Source organism: Cryptomeria japonica, chromosome 9 (genome assembly GCF_030272615.1).
Source record: "Cryptomeria japonica chromosome 9, Sugi_1.0, whole genome shotgun sequence".
Classification (NCBI taxonomy): domain Eukaryota; kingdom Viridiplantae; phylum Streptophyta; class Pinopsida; order Cupressales; family Cupressaceae; genus Cryptomeria; species Cryptomeria japonica.
In genome coordinates, this window is record NC_081413.1 from 118,316,418 (window position 1) to 118,332,860 (window position 16,443).

General features: G+C 40.1%; 1 protein-coding gene across 2 annotated transcripts in view; it reads left to right on the plus strand.

Moving 5' to 3' along the window:
- Positions 1 to 16,443, plus strand: part of LOC131062775 (calcium-transporting ATPase 3, endoplasmic reticulum-type) — a 310,592-nt gene that overhangs the window by 158,762 nt on the left and 135,387 nt on the right. For both annotated transcript variants that reach the window (XM_057996504.2, XM_057996505.2), the window contains 4 exons: positions 674 to 870; positions 3,319 to 3,430; positions 7,066 to 7,164; positions 7,274 to 7,419. In XM_057996504.2, coding sequence (XP_057852487.1) covers positions 674 to 870; positions 3,319 to 3,430; positions 7,066 to 7,164; positions 7,274 to 7,419 — 554 coding nt within the window. The remainder of the gene's footprint in view (positions 1 to 673; positions 871 to 3,318; positions 3,431 to 7,065; positions 7,165 to 7,273; positions 7,420 to 16,443) is intronic.

Sequence of the window (16,443 nt, forward strand, 5' to 3'; positions counted from 1 at the left end):
TTTAGTCCCTTAACTTGAATACATCACCAGACATTATACTGGCTACATTTATGGTGACTGACAAATATTCTGTTTCGTCTTCTGTGTCTTACTTTGTTACAGACTAGAGCCTTTTTCTCCGATGACTTCTTTTTCTTAGTGGTTCTTTTGAACTCGGTGGAGTTACTTTCACAGGTTCATCTTGTAATCTATGGACTTCTTATACTCCTAAGTGTCTAAAATTTACAATTTTGGCTCTCTTTTTCTGGGTAGTTCATCTTCCTATATTTAATTTGAGTTAATTTATCTGTTTCAGTTGATGGAGTTCCCTTTGGCATTCCTGGTTATCTATTGCAACTTCTTATACTTTCAGTTCCATTGACAAACTTTGGTTGCTTATGGACATTAATATGTTTTCTTTAAAAAATATCTTGGTGGGAGATCAGCCCATTGCACCCAAAAAGATTTAATCCCTGTTGTGCTCTTTATGGTCAAGTTAAAAATACTCTTGCATTTTTCTTGAAAGAGCACTCTCTTTAAATTTGGATTTCAGAAACTTGAAGTCTTATTTTTTCCTTTATTCCAAATTAAATGATGTCATTTTAGGATATGCTTCAATGTCTATTTCTGGGTGTGCATCTGATCAGAAGATCATAACTTCTTAAAAAGATAGTTTAACTGTTAACATTTTCAGGTTGCTGTGTTGGAGTTTTCTCGTGATCGAAAGATGATGAGTGTTCTTTGTAGCCGTAAGCAACAAGAAATCATGTTTTCTAAAGGTGCCCCGGAGAGTATTATAGCTCGTTGCACAAATGTTCTTTGCAATGATGATGGCTCTGCTGTACCTCTGACTACTGATATTCGATCAGAGTTGGAAGAAAGGTTACACAGGTTTGTTATTTGGTCTTCTTGTTTCTAGTTTATGCAACTAGAGGGAGAGTTGTTTATGTGGTGGATTACTTTACTGTGAACATCTTAATGGTAACTTTTACTGCAAAAGAATCAATTTTGGTCATCTTCACAATATGTTGATTTAGGATTTTTGTCAGGTATTTATTTGAATTTGCCATTTAAACATGCTGAGTGCAAGTTGCAATAATTTGGGTGCTTATTATGGAAAGGCCCTTACGTTCCTAATGTAATTTTATGGAGTGTACCAGAAAGTTTTTTACAGACAGTGACAATCTCAATAATCACACTGCTTAAGTTGTTTACTTGTGCTTGGTGCTTTAACTGTAATTTGCATGGTCCTTTTGGAAAAAAATTGGACTTACATTCTCTGTTACAAATGAATGAAAACATCACCATCGAAAGTACACTCACAGTACTGAATGCCTATGTTCATTACAAACAGATTGCTGAATTAATCAAGACTACTTAAAACTGTCTTCCAAGTCTGTGAAACTATGAAAACATGAAATTTTGGTCTTTGTTTTTTACTAGAGCAATTTGGTCTCCATTTCCCTCAAGCATACCTACCTTGCCACTTTCCATTTAGCATCTTATTTGTATCCTATTGGACTATGATTTGAACATTTCTCATAAAAATGGTTTTTTTATACATTAATTCTCAAGAGTTCTGACCCAATTGTGAATCCAACTAGTTGTGTTGGCCTTTTTATAGTTTTCAATGATTTATAATTTATAACCAGAGTTGTAGGTGGATACGGGTATGGTACAGATACAGCTAGACATGATGTTTTTTAAAATATACTTAAAAATTTAGAAGGATATAGAACATAATTTGAATAATATTATTTATATATAGTTTGATTTTGATATTTTAGCTTACAATATTTATTTTGTTACATTGTGTTTGTACATATTTATGTGTGTATATGAACAATTTTTTAATGTTTTATGTTTTTGCAAATATTGAATCTTGATTCTTAAAGAGTAAATTGGATCTGTATTTACACATTGTATTTGGCTAATATATGGGCTCATATATGGATATGTCTGGATACGGTGTCCATACCGTATCTTGGAGTGTTGTATTTGTATCCAGTATCTGATATGCTGATACTTGTATCTTGACATGGACGGGAAGTATCTGACATCTCTGTTTAAACAAATAAGGGGTATTCTCCAGAGCCTTTGCATCACTAAAGATCTTGTTAGGCACTGCTTTGCAACTTGATTTGCTATACTCTGATTTGTTTTTTTGGTTTAGATCTCTCTATCTTTCTCTCGGATTGGTCTTTAATGTTAAATATTGCAGCTTGCATGTTCATGAAAGCTATCCTGGAGAGTTTTCATTTTTCTGTTGGCATCTGCATTCAGAGGTGAAGGCTTGGGACGATTGTGCTTGTTGATTTTTTCATTGTAAAATCTTGCAAGTCCTCATTAAATATTTTTTAATCTAATATAATTCATATTGCAAATGATTGGATAGCATTGTGTTTAAAAATACATATGAAATAGATCGGGAGGGAAAACTTGAATATGAATCTCAGTTTCCCTGAAATTGAAATGGCAGAGAGTATATGTCTGTGAATATGAAAGGTAAGGGGGTTATATGGAAGTGAGTTTACACAAAATGTTTGTTTGCCCTCTCAGGTGAATAACTTAAAACAGAAAGCACGTAATGCAGAATAATAACGCCATAGATATCAGACAAGTATAAGAGATATTATTCCATTCATAATCGTTCCCTCGTCCCAAGTTACATTCAGAAGTATATAAAGATACCGAGGGGGTGCAAGCGCCTACCGTCGCACCGCAACTGCCACCCCTCGGTTGCCAACTAACCAACACAATTACAACTTAGTTAACTAGTTTTATTTCTGTGTACAATATTGCCGCCAACAATGTTGGGCTTATTCAAATGTTGAAAGAAGGGAAAACCATGTCTGGAGTGTTCAGTGACAGGAAAAGACATAATCCTATGCTTGTATTGTGCGGGTTGTCTGTTGCCTGAGTGAGTGAAATGAACCAGGGTAAAGAAGTGAGAGTGATGTTACTTAATATATTTTTTTCTTGTTGTTAATATATGTCTTAGCTTAGGGACATGGGATGATGGGAAACTGTCGAAGACTGACAAAAATGGTATTCGTTCTGTGTAAAGAAGTGTCATGTTATGGTGCCAGTTTGTAATGGAAGGTGATAGCATGCTATAATTTTTGTCCTGCGTAAAGAAGTGTCATGTTATGGTGCTAGTTTGTAATGGAAGGTGATAGCATACTATAATTTTTGTCGGTCTTCGACAGTTTCCCATCATCTCATGTCCTGCGTAAACAAGTGTTCTGTTTTGAACTTTGTAATTAAATTACTTGTTTCCTATCCTTGGTCTGTGGCATGTGCTGTCAATATCTTCAAATCTTGTCTTTATCTGTGCAGTTTTGGGCAAAAGGAGACGTTACGGTGTTTGGCTCTTGCTCTGAAACGGATGCCACCGGGACAACAATCATTAAGTTTTGAAGATGAGTCAAATCTTACATTCATTGGACTGGTATTTGTGAAAATTCTTTCAATGCTCAGTCTTTCTTTTGTCAGGATGTGTTGCTTGTGATCATTCTTTCTTGTTCATTTTTCATATTGTTATTTGATGCAATTATCCACATTCATAGGAATATAAGTCTGCTGGAATATCCTATGGCCTAACTGATGAGCCTGTCAGGCTAAATAGTTTGACCAAACTGACATTTCAGATCTATGCTGTTTTTTCCTTCAGATATATGTAGTTTTCTATCTTGTCATTTACTCATTTCTATTTTAATTCATTTATGAGTTACATTTGTTTCTACAGGATACTCAGCTTTACATTGTTGCCTGTTTTACTACTGTGTATGTCTGCCTAAAATTCTGTTAATTGAGTGTTTTAGGATTCTGTTATAGAAGCACAGCATCAAGATTTATGCTTGCTCCAACTTTGTCAGAATAGTCTACTTGTTTATTGGTATCTATCCTGACTCCCAATGATATGATGGGCAAGTTCTTCGATTGGAGACCAAAGAACTGGTACTGGCAGGTTTTCATTTCCATTCAGTCCTTGCAGTATGGCCTATCCACATTAATACAGTTGTATAGAAAGGGATTGTACATGAAAAATGGTATTATTTTAGGTACCCAAAGGAAAAGTTAATAACTGTGTAACATGGGTGTTCATACCAGTCTGAAAATGGGCTCCACCTTAGATCTACCAATACTCTGTATATGGTCATAGATTCAGGATGTGTTCTAAGACCCCATTTCTTCCCGCAGACCTAATGCAGTTACTCTGAAAATTAATAATTGTTATTTTTAAAACCAAAAAGGGAAAACTTAAAAAGTCAAATGCAAATATTAAAAACTTATCCTTTATAATTGGTTTCTCATTTCCCAATGCTTAGTTACTGAAATTTCCCAAAATATTATATTTTATAGCTAAGAGATTTCCTAAATGAATTAATGCATGTATATATATTATCATTATGAATACATATGATGTAATATATTCATTTTGTAATGATTATGCAGCAGATTATTTTCTATAGTTAGGAGATTTTCTAAAGAAATAATGTATTTATGCAATGAATATCTATCATGTGATTGCTTGTTTATTTCCCAATTCATATATTGAAATTCATGTCAAAATTGTCAATGCCTTTCCACGCCCATGATTTAGCAGAGCAACCTTGCATTAGGGCCAACAACTTTTTGTTCCAATGCAGGTTCCACCATATAGATTTATATGCAATGAATACATTATTAGTCTTGGAAAAAGCATCTTTATTTTTAATCAAGCACTTAATGCTTTTGTAGGCTCTCCAAATACTGCCAAACACATTAGAGCCAAAAGGAGTAAGAATTATTTTTCGAAACAGCAAGTCATTAGGATAAAGAGCAAGCCAATCTTTTCCTTATTTATGTCTAGATCATAGTTACAAGACTCGGACTTGGCAAGCTGATTTTTGACTCGAACTCGGACTCAGGGCCTAGACTCGGCAAACTGAAAAACCCAAGAAATTCAATTTTTTTGGAGGATTCAAAGCCTATTTCATGCATCCTTTAATAAATAAACATTAAAAACACAATAATCTCATCAAATAGAAGCACATACACAAGTTTACATTAATCACACAAGTATAAAATGCAAATCAACAACATGGACTGTGGAAATCTGATGAATCTAATTCATAAAATCTTCCCGATATTTGTGGAACACCTGCAAACACTTTATAAACTCTGTATTGAATTCCTCAATGTGATTCTGATTGGACTTCATCTTTGTTTGACAATTGCAATTCTTAACCCGATAGGCTGGTGGGGTCAAATCTCTGATACCACTATGAGATACCCTTACTGATTTCACCCCAAGTCCCTGTAATATATTCCAAACAATTATAGCAAACATTTGCAAAATGTCTAATCATCAGAAAATAATATTTGCAGAGAAGATTTGGTTTGTAACCAGCTTGACATTTTATAAAACTCAGAGTATTACAACATGGTGCACCTTATCAGCCGTGTCTTCCAACATATTTGCATTCAATCTTATTCAACTAAACAAAGATATTTGCACACTGAATAGCAACTAAATCATATTAAATGAACAGCTATTACTAGACAGATTTGTAGAAATAACTTTAATAGAATTTCATAAATCTGAGTTTGATATAAATATTGACCAATCTTGTTATATGGAGCCTAATTAGACTCGAAGGTTAAATTTCCCCCCTTTTATCGGCGCGCAGTTTCCCGCCAAATTATTCAATGGGGGTTTGGGGGCAGCACTTGGGGGATGGGGTCACCCTGGCGCACTCCCTGTCGCAGTACAGGGTGGGGTCGAGGGGCAACGCCCCCGAAAGCTCAAACGACTTTTATTATTTTATAAAGGCATTGGGAGTTATTTTTTCTATTGGCTGATATATACTAACCCTATTTTTGTAATCGATGGAGACTACATTGACTTTTTAATTGTTTTTTGCCTTTTTTTACTTGCTGGGCGACAAAGTCGGGGGCTCAAAACTTGACGAGTCTGCCGAGTCTGCGCAAACCCGGCCAAACTCGCCCAAGTCTGAGTCCTGGTGCTGCCTCCCTAAATGCTTGGGGTGCCTTGGTCTTTTTGCCATTCTAGATAAAGCATTGCTATTTCTATGCTAGCACCTTATAGGTTTGTCAAAAAGTCCTTTCATCCTGTAGCATCTACTTTGCTTCTGGTGGGTTGTTTAGCAGTTATTACATGGATAAAATTCAAAAATTGGTTAAGAGGCCTCTTTTGGTTTGATGGCAGAGGGGGAAAAAAGGCATGCAATCTGTTGGTCTTGGTGCTGCCTCCCTAAATGCTTGGGGTGCCTTTGTCTTTTTGACATTCTAGATAAAGCAATGCTATTTCTATGCTACCACCTTATAGGTTTGTCAAAAAGTCCTTTCATCCTATAGCATCTACTTTGCTTCTGGTGGGTTGTTTAGCAGTTATTACATGGATAAAATTCAAAAATTGGGTAAGAGGCTTCTTTTGGTCTGATGGCAGATGGGGAAAAAAGGCATGCAATCTGTTGGTCTTGGTGTTGCCTCCCTAAATGCTTGGGGTGCCTTGGTCTTTTTGACATTCTGGATAAAGCAATGCTATTTCTAACCAACACTTTCTATGGTTCATCTCCACCAAAATATTTTAAAATGCACTCAACAACCAATGAGATGCCCTGTATTTTAAGATCTTTAAGACCAAGGCACCCCAAGCATTTAGGGAGGCAGCACCAAGACCAGATTGCATGCCTTTTTTCCCCCTCTGCCATCAGACCAAAAGAAGCCTCTTAACCAATTATTGAATTTTATCCATGTAATAACTTCAGTCTTTATAGCTTATCAAATTGCTTTTTGAAATTAATTTAGCACAATGGATTCTTAAAGATGTTACCAACTCATTTTGTTTGCAACATAATTTTTCTTGAGCAATAATAACATAAATTATCAGCGTGTTTTTACTAGTTCTTGTTTGTAGTGTTTGTCATACAAACTTTGTGTTTGTATAGTCTGTTACATTTAGGTGAGAAATAAACTATTTTAAATTATTAACTATTATCAATCTGTTGTGATGTACCGATTTTTCTGTTTTAGTTAGATGTGATCTTGATATTATGATTCTTTTTATATCTATTATAGGTTGGAATGCTTGATCCACCAAGAGAGGAGGTGAGGAATGCTATACAAACATGCAGGTCTGCTGGAATACGTGTTATTGTTGTTACTGGTGACAACAAGGTAATGGTCCTTGGTGTTCTTCTGGCTTCTGTTTTATTGTTGCTAGACTTGTAATTGTCTTTTATATCCATTGATTCTTAGTGCTTTAACTAGATATACCGTGGTGCAGTCAACAGCAGAGTCTCTTTGTCGTCGAATTGGAGCACTTGATCCATTGGATGACTTAGCTGGATGTTCATATACTGCATCAGAGTTTGAGGAGTTATCACCTATACAACGGGCAATAGCTCTCCAACACTTGGTGCTTTTTTCAAGGTATGAGAGAAATGCAATACTTTGTGGCAAAGCATGTTAACATTTGTGTAATTTCAGTACTGAATGATTACTTGGACTTTAAGGCAAAAGTTGTGGAGCATTTGAAATAATTAATTTTTAAATGTTTCAGGCTTTGCTGTTCCACAAGCTTTATCTGTTCTTTATGTATGCTTGCCAATGCTATAGTTGCTTTTAGAGCACTTCTGACTATGCTAGGAAGAAATGATTATTTGATGATTATATTTTAATTAGATAGATTAGTGAGATGGAAATCTTGAGTTTGTGTGAAACGTCTTCATGGGAAAAAATAAAGTTGTCCTATATTGGACAAGTGGAATTCATGTATTAGTTTTAGTAATCTCATTGCAATATAGTTAGATACAAATTAACAAGCTATATAAATTATTAGTCCCAAATTGTTGGCCAATAGGAAGTTGGCAATTGAATGCTAAAGGATTTCAAAGGATCTAGGGCCATAACTATTTTAAAAGATTGGATATAAACATCTCCTGTTTAGAATATTGATGCAGTAGAGCTGCTTTTAGATCATGTCAAGTGCCATAATTCCAGCATTGTCATTGGATCCAATGGTCATAAATACTCATGGAAGACCTGAGTAGACTAGTGGGCAAGGAAATAAAATAACAATAAAGTTATGAAGCATATCACATAATTGTGGAGGAATGTGTGATAAATAGGTTTACAGGTCCAGTGGAATTATAACGATTTATGACATGCACTGTACAAATGACTATTTGAATCCAGATATAGGGTTTGAACTCTGGAGAATATTCAGTTGATGTATACACGCTAAACTTGCTTCCATAAATGGGGAACTCTTCATACATTTAATTTTGATAAGAAGCCTTATAATTTGTCCATGTCATGTGGAGAGAGAGGAAGATGTATTTATAATGCCAGAATTTGAAGCATTAATTTTGGACTCATGGAAGACATTTGCACAAGATATTATTCTGTACAGAAAATAAAAAGTATCCTGTAATATAATTATTTGGCAATGAGCTGTGTGCCAATTTGAGTCTATCTTCATGACGTCTTTTATTGAGAAAAATATCCTGAAAAATTAATGCTAAAGTTGTACTAATTTGTTAGATTAGAGTTATCACCTTAGGCAATCATATTAGGAGCATACATCGGAAGCATTTGTTTTTTCTTGTGTGGAAGGATGGGGTTGAAGGGAGGTAAAGTTTCTTTTAATTTATGTATCCTAATAATAATTACTGTTCGTTCTATGTATATGTTAAGCATATTACCCACAGTCTATTTATTGACTTTAATTTTTCAATCACTTGACCTATTTTTTTATAGATTTTGTTTATTTATATATTCTAAAAATAAGGAAATATTTTTTTTCACATTCTTAGTTGTTTCTTTTTTCCTATCTATATATTGTGTTGTCCTAGTGGTAGTGTCTTATTGTTAAGGTTTCTATGAACTAAAGATAATTCCTCATGTGCACGGAGATCTGTAGCATAATTATGGAGATGTTGATTGGTCATTAATGTATTGGTCTCATGTCTCATTAGAGATCTCTTGTATATTTGTGAGGAAAATGTTACTCATGCCTAGGATAACATCAAAGAGTGCTGAGTAAAAAAGAGTAGACTGCCAAGATTATGTCTGCAGTGAGAAGATGAAATTGAATTAGAGTTCTGGTATGTAGGTATCATGCTGAAAGAATGAATCACTACATGGAGGATACAAGAGGCTAGTTATTTCTACATATGCATGGCAATTTGGAGGTACTGCTTGTTAATTTTAGTCCCCTAGATGCCGTACCTGCACCACAGATGAAACCCTCTTTTTGGGTGCTGTTAGATGAAAAAAGACAGGTGCAATTTATGGAGGGTTTCAGGGTTTTCTCCATAGCTGCCATGAGACTCATACTTGTGCTAGCATGGGAGACTGGTATTGGTACTAGCACATCATATTTTTGAAATAGGAGACAGGTACCTGGAGATGCCTTATTTTTTTAACATGCATACATGTGTGTGCATGTATGTATGTATGTATAATATAGAAACTTTGAACACACATCAAGTTTATGTTGTCACAAAAGTTTGCACCCTTGTTGAACACTTGTGCTCAACAACCTTGTGAAACATGGAATCAACCTCCAAGTGTGGGACCTTCCACAATGTGAGGTTGAATCTATAGAGAAGGCCGGCTTCCTTTCCAATTAGAGTGCAGTGTTGTACTAACTCAACACTTATAAAACCTATTCTAATGATTTAGAAGAGAAAAGGGGAGAAGGAATGTTGAAAGGAAAAAATGAGGTGATGCACCTGGATTGAAAGTTGATCCTCCCTGCCCATAACTACACAAGACATCAATGAAAACTACCCAAGGATATGCACAATTTTCTATCCTAATCAGCTTCTTAAGAATATACAAAGGCTAGAATCCTGAAAGATGAAGGGAGGAATTAGAGCAATTCACAAACAACATCTACATGGGTGTTAATACAATCATATAAGCTAAGAATAAGAAAAGAATGCATTCAAATAAGAGGTAATATGCATTGCACAAAATATTTGAACTGAAAGAGAGGTAGAACAGATAATTTAATTGATATAAAGGTAAGGCAGTTTAGAGTCGCATAAAAGTATAATTCTGTAAGAGAAAAAAGGGAGAAGACCCTTCAAAGAAGGTTACAAAATTGCCTTCATAGATTAGGCATAACTCAGATAGAACACCGGTTTAGAAACCCTAACCAACTAGGGTTGGGTTACAAAAAGAGAGGAGAATCAGATCAGATAGATGATTTGATGTTTGTGTGCCTAAAGATATCACCCAAAACAGGGAAAGGGCAACAATCCCTAAAAATAAAGAAAAATCGTACAATGGATAGCGTTTGAATGGCTTCTGTCAAACCCAAAAAGTCTTCTGTCTACAATAAATGAGCATGGCGGCCTAAAAGAAGTGTCTGCAGGAGCACGATAGAGTAATGGCATCCGTCCCTTGGGCCTCTTAAGAGTGGTTGGAGCAGAATCTGATCGGATTTGGGCAATCGACAGGTCAGAAATTGATTTTCGACCCATTAAGTCGGCAACCACCCTACATAGCTGTTTGAATTTCAACGCTCACTCCAAGTTTGAATTTGAGCTACTGGATCCTCCTTATCGTGTGCGAATGGACGATTGAGTCATGCCATGAGGTCTTTAAAATGGCCTATAAAAGAGTTTAAAACACGGTTTTTTATCTCCCCCTTAAGTGAAATCAGATGGCCAAGATTGAGAGTTAAACCAACTGGCCCCTCGAACCTTATCGTTGTTTCATAGCCAGAGATAACTCTTTGCTTCTGATCGCCATGAAACAACGAAAACCTTCTTCTAACATTCATTGCTATATTGCAGGGGTCAAGCAGCGGTTAGCCATAACCGTTGCGACCCTGCGATATCCATATTTGCTCCACATACCATTGGCATTCGCCGTTTCACAACTTGGACCCCACCAACCGCTTCCTTCGTCGCGAAATGACGAAAACATTTTTAACTTAGCAGCCACATCGCCATTTAGCAAGAGGAACTCACCATGAGCCCAGATCGTCGCGAGACTGCGAAAACATAAGCGGTTATCGCCATATCGCAGTGGGGACCAAAAGGCAAGGCCCAACTGTTGTGAAACCAGTGATGAAGAAGATAAACCCTCGCCAGACAATAGTGGGTAAAAGGGGTCGGTCTCGGGATGAAAAGGGGACCCTCCAACTGATAAAATTAAGTGGAATGACCACCCTGACGGGTCAACGACTGAAAAGAATAAGGCTGAGAATGGTTTTAAGGCAAAAACCTTAGGGTTTAGGGTTTTAGGCCTTAGGGAGAAATACAATGTTTGCCCTCTCAGGTAAACGGTCAAATGCAGAAAGTAAATGCACCGAACATAATGGAAATACATTAAATAACCAGTCTCTGTATTAATTCAACAGTCCATGTACATCAAGTGCTTATAACATTACATTTTACACGACTATCATGATGATTCTCTAAGAAGGAAAGGTAGTGCAATATATAATAGCCGAAGGGGTGCGACACAACCGTCGCGACTCCAACTACCTACCCGTCGGCTAACTAATTGACCGTCGTAACTCATTATTACCGACGACAACATAAACATAATATGACAACATAACATAATGATTATTCCCGGCAACATCATCCCCCCCAAGAAAAGAAGTCGTCTCCGGACGACTTAATACAAAATAGAAATGACATTAAACAAAACCAAGGTAGAGAACTGCAGGAACTGCGGACGCCAATCGAGCTCGGAACTCATACACTTGCTGCGTCCTCACCTGAAAATCCTTTTCTGCTACCATTCGATGCTCAAGTGTGGATTTCACCATTATTGCTTCCTTTGACATCCTAGTCCTCTTGTGCCTAAACCAAACTTGTCTGCAAAACATGTTTTTCAATCTCAGCCTCCACCAACCGCTACTCAAATGATACTGTCTCCCTAGCCAATTTGTCCTCGATAGCCACCCGCGTTGCCCTCTCGACATCCAACTCCTGGGTACGCTAAACTAAGTCTCACGCTAGTATTGCCTCCAACCTGGTGGTCAGCTCCTCTCGAGCCCTCTTTGCATCCACCAAGGCAACCTCATGTCCAGCCGAGACATACTCCAAGTTCCTCAAAGCGTACCATTCCTGCCTGGAGGTGGCCACAAACCGTTGGCACAAAGGCTAGTAGACACCTCAAATCCTCCATCACACTCCCTAAAGGCTAATAACTGAACTGAATAACTCCCTGGTGTCATACAATTGCGCAGATTCTACAATGCCTTCCCGCAACTCTGTTTGTTCGCACCCTCCAAATCCATCTCCCTCTACGGCTTATGGCTTCCCGCCAATGCTTAGCGTAAAGCTTCTTTCTCATCGTACGGAACAACCCACACTTACCATGACTTCTCAGATGCCCTTTGCCCAACTCGAAAAAGTGTATTGTAGCTCAAAAAATAAACTGGGGGTGTGGGGGCAGCGCTTCCAACGGGGTCTGGGGCAGTGCCCCCGCGGGGTCAAGGAGTAGCGCCCCTCGCGGGGTCCTGGGGCAGCGCCCCAGGTGCGCCAACACCAATTTACAACCCTCAGAACCATACGAAAGTCCATGGCGCACAACATTTCTATGATATTTTAAGATGCCAAAAACCCTTCTTCTCCACTCTGAATTTCCAGTGTCCTGGCTTCAAACTCCAGTGAATCATTTTAAATCTGGTCGTCGTCGTTTTTTTTTGGCATTGTAATGTCCCCGATGCCACCCTGGCCATACAACCTCCTTGTACGGTCAACAACAACACTGGCACCTCCGATCGTGCGGCCACCTTCCCATGTCGTCAACACACCTCCACCGTACGGCGGACCACTTACGACGGAGCGGTTGTGTGTGTTTGTGCGGCTGCGCGTCTTAGTCTTTGCGTGCGTTTTTGTGTTTTGGCCTTTCCACATGACAATGGTTACCACCGCCGGTGGTGTCCACTGTACGGTGGTCCCACCGTCGGTGTTACCACCGCACGGTGGTCACCATTAGTGTCACCACCGCACGGTGGTCACCACCGCCGGTGGCCCACCGCACGGTGGTCACCACCGCCGGTGGCCCACCGCATGGTGATCACCGTCGGTGCCGCCACCGCCGGTGGTCCCATCGTACGGTGTTTCCACCGTGGCGCTTTTGTTTTCTTGTCTTTTTCTCTTTTTTTTTTAATTTTTTAATTTTTAATTTTTTTTTTAATTTTATATAACTTTTTTCAGCCGTACGGTCAAGTGTCGTACGGATCCGTATGACCATACGGTACTCTTTTTTTTTTTTTTTCGATTTCCTAATTTAGTTGTCTAGAGAGTCTTCGGCTCGGGTCCCCTGTCTCTGGGATCGCCCTTCATCCTTCTTGGTTTGCCTCGCCCGAGAGTCTCTCGTTTTGGTCCTGTGCCTGGCGAGTTGCCTCCCCGGCCTCTCGGGTCCCCTTCCATCCTCTCGGGTCACCCTTCGGACTCTCGGTTGTCCTTCCGGCTTCTCGGGTCCCTTGCACGCTTCTCGTGGTAGGGTTTCAATTTGAACCTATTGGTGGCAAGTTTATTTTCCATGGCCATCCGAAGACCTGGAACCACAAATTCTACAGGGACCATGGTCTCCTTCCCGTACATAAGAAGAAGAAGAATAATAAAGATTTTGAAGGTTGCGGCCTTCCACACAGGGTTCCAATCGTTGTCGACACTCTTCGGATTATCTACGTCGCCAGGATTTGGGGCGTCTCCCTTCCAATATTCTTTGTATTCCGGCAGGTACACCTCTGTTGGTTGCTCTGGTTCCTCTACTTCGAGCCTGTAGCTCTGGAACATTTCGTAATCCTCCATCTGCCAGTGGAAGAGCCCGTTCGATGACCCTGTCTCATCCTCGGAGTATTCTCCTAGTTTGAGAATCCCTTCATCGTTGGGCTCCCTGTAGCCCCGTCCTTCGTCCCTCGGGTAACCTTTTCCTTCACCCTCTGATTCCGAAGATGATGCCAGTTCCTCGTCAACAAGATGGCGTCGTACCCCTTCTTCTTGAGTGGGATTACCACAAAATCTAGTATGAAAGGTTGCATGCCGATGGTGACCGGCTGGGCCATCAGGGTGTCGAGTGGCTTGATGCCATGTTGGTCTGCACCTACCAAGTTGAATGTGGGTGGCCATAGTTTTGGCTTCCCCAGCTTCTTCCACGTATCCTCTGGCAGTACATTCACCCCCGAACCTCCGTCCACGATGGTGTCTTTGAGGATAGCCCCGAGAATTCCCATCTCTACTACAACAGGATGTCGACCACTATTTAAGGCCAACAACATTGGGTCAGCTGAGGGGCTGACCAGAACTTCCGCTCGTGTGGCATGCAAAGGTGCCTGCGCAGTGGTTTGTATGGAATTAAAAATGGCGGTTCTTAACTGTGGCATTGTTTCTAGAAGGTCCTTTACCCTTATAGGTACTTCCATTTGTAGTACTTACCCAATGATGTTATTTTCCGCTTCCGTACGGGATGATGTACTCGCCACCTCGTTGTCCCGTCGTTCGGCTGTTATCTCATGTTCAATATTGGCCTTTGCCTCCCTTAATCTCTCCTTCTCCGTACGGGGGTCGGGATAAGTGGTTTTTTTCGTCTGGGCACGGGTGATCGCCAGTACTTCTTTCTCACTAGTCTTCTTAGCCTTCTCAATGTTGAGGAGATTAACCCCTGCCTGTGGGCAATTTGCGTCCTCATGGTCGCCTGGCCCACACCATCGGCAGAGGTGCTGAGGGGTGGCTTCCTTCGTGCAATCACGGGCGAAGTGCCCCCACTGATTACAGGCCCTACATTGGATAACTGGCCGGCCCTTGGCGTCATACTGGATACGGCTTCCGTTATTGTTATTGTTGCTATTCCTTCCGCTACCGCGTCTGTTGTCCCGATAACCTCCAGATGATGCCGTTGTGTTGGTTTGCGAAGTTCCGACGGCCGGTTGCTCTTGCGTGAAGAGAACTTGTTGGCTCCTGGTTTTCATATTGTAGGGACATTCCTTTGTCAAATGTCCCGCAACTTGACAAATGTCGCAAAAAGCCTTCTTGGGATAGGACCCCTTGGTGTGTCCGTCACTCCTACAGTCGGTACACCACATGTCGTTTTCTTCAGTCTTACTTGTACTCCCCTTCATGGCTTTGAATTCTTTCAACATTCATTCCATGTCCTTTTGGAGAGCGTGCACCTTTTTACTCGATTCGCCACTGCTGTTGCTTTCCCCATCAGAGTCTTCATCATCGTCAGATGAATATTTATTACTTTTCTTCTTCTTTGACGTTTTGTATTTGCTCTCTAGGTCCATCGCCCTATTATAGGCGTCATCATATGACGTCGGGGGTACAATTTTCATCTTTTTTCATAGGGAGGATTTCAATCCTTCAACGAACCATCGTTTCTTCAATCCCTCTGCTAGTTGGCTTTCCATTTTACCCAGCAATTCCTTCAGCCTCCTGCTGTATGCTCGTACCGTCTCCTTGTTACCTTGTTTGGTACTGTATATCTCCGTTACAATTTCATTGTCATCATGGAGCAACCGAAACTCCTCCGTGAATTCCTTCTGTAGATTGGCCCACGTGGCCACTTTTTGCTTGTCTACATTGGAGTACCAATCTATGGCAACTCCTTGTAACGTGGCTGGGAACTGCTGTACCCAGTCATCCTGGTCTGTCACTCCGATGGCAGACCAAATGGTTTCACATGTACGACAGTGCCGTAAGGGATCTTCCTTGCCCTCCCCTGTGAACTTTGGCAATTTCTGTTTACTCGCCATCCCACTGCTGGGTCTTGCTCCTCTAATTCCTTGTGTGCTTGTACCTGGTGATCCTCTGCCTCCTGCAACTGAACCTCCACTCGTGGGTCCTCCAAAGGAAGTTGCTGACACCGAACCGAACAAATTGCCTCCCGTATGGTACCCTTGTGCTCCCTCGGCACCTTCGGTCGTACCGTCACCTTCCTCTGTCTCCCTCCGGTTGGTTGTCTCCCTCCGGTTGTCCTCCGAAATGGACAAATTCTTTAGTAGGTCTCTGGTAGCATCGATCAGGTTTAGACTTCGCCTTGTTTGTTCCACCAACTCTTCGCGACTTCTTACCCTACGGTGGTATTCTGGCGAATTGTAGAGTTCTCCTTCGGCACCCTTCGTGACTCATTCTCGGTTCCCTTCGGGCAACCCTACGACAGTGTAATTCTCTCCGTCTATCTCTGCCTCTGCAACCTCCGTGACACCTCCTGGGTTCCCTTCGGGCAACCCCTCGGCCGGTCGTCCCTCGGTAAGCTGCCTTAGCCTACGCCTTCGTTCTATCTGCTGTCTGAGATTCAACGCGGTTTGTGCCACTTCCCATTTGTCACTTTGTATCCTTTTATTTTTGTCCTTATTTAGTCAATTGGGCATAAGTCACTTCCGTACACAGCAAACACACGCCATGTACAAAAAAAACTTTTTATTATTTTTATTTTTATTTTGCCTTTTGGCCACGATTTATATCAACAGTG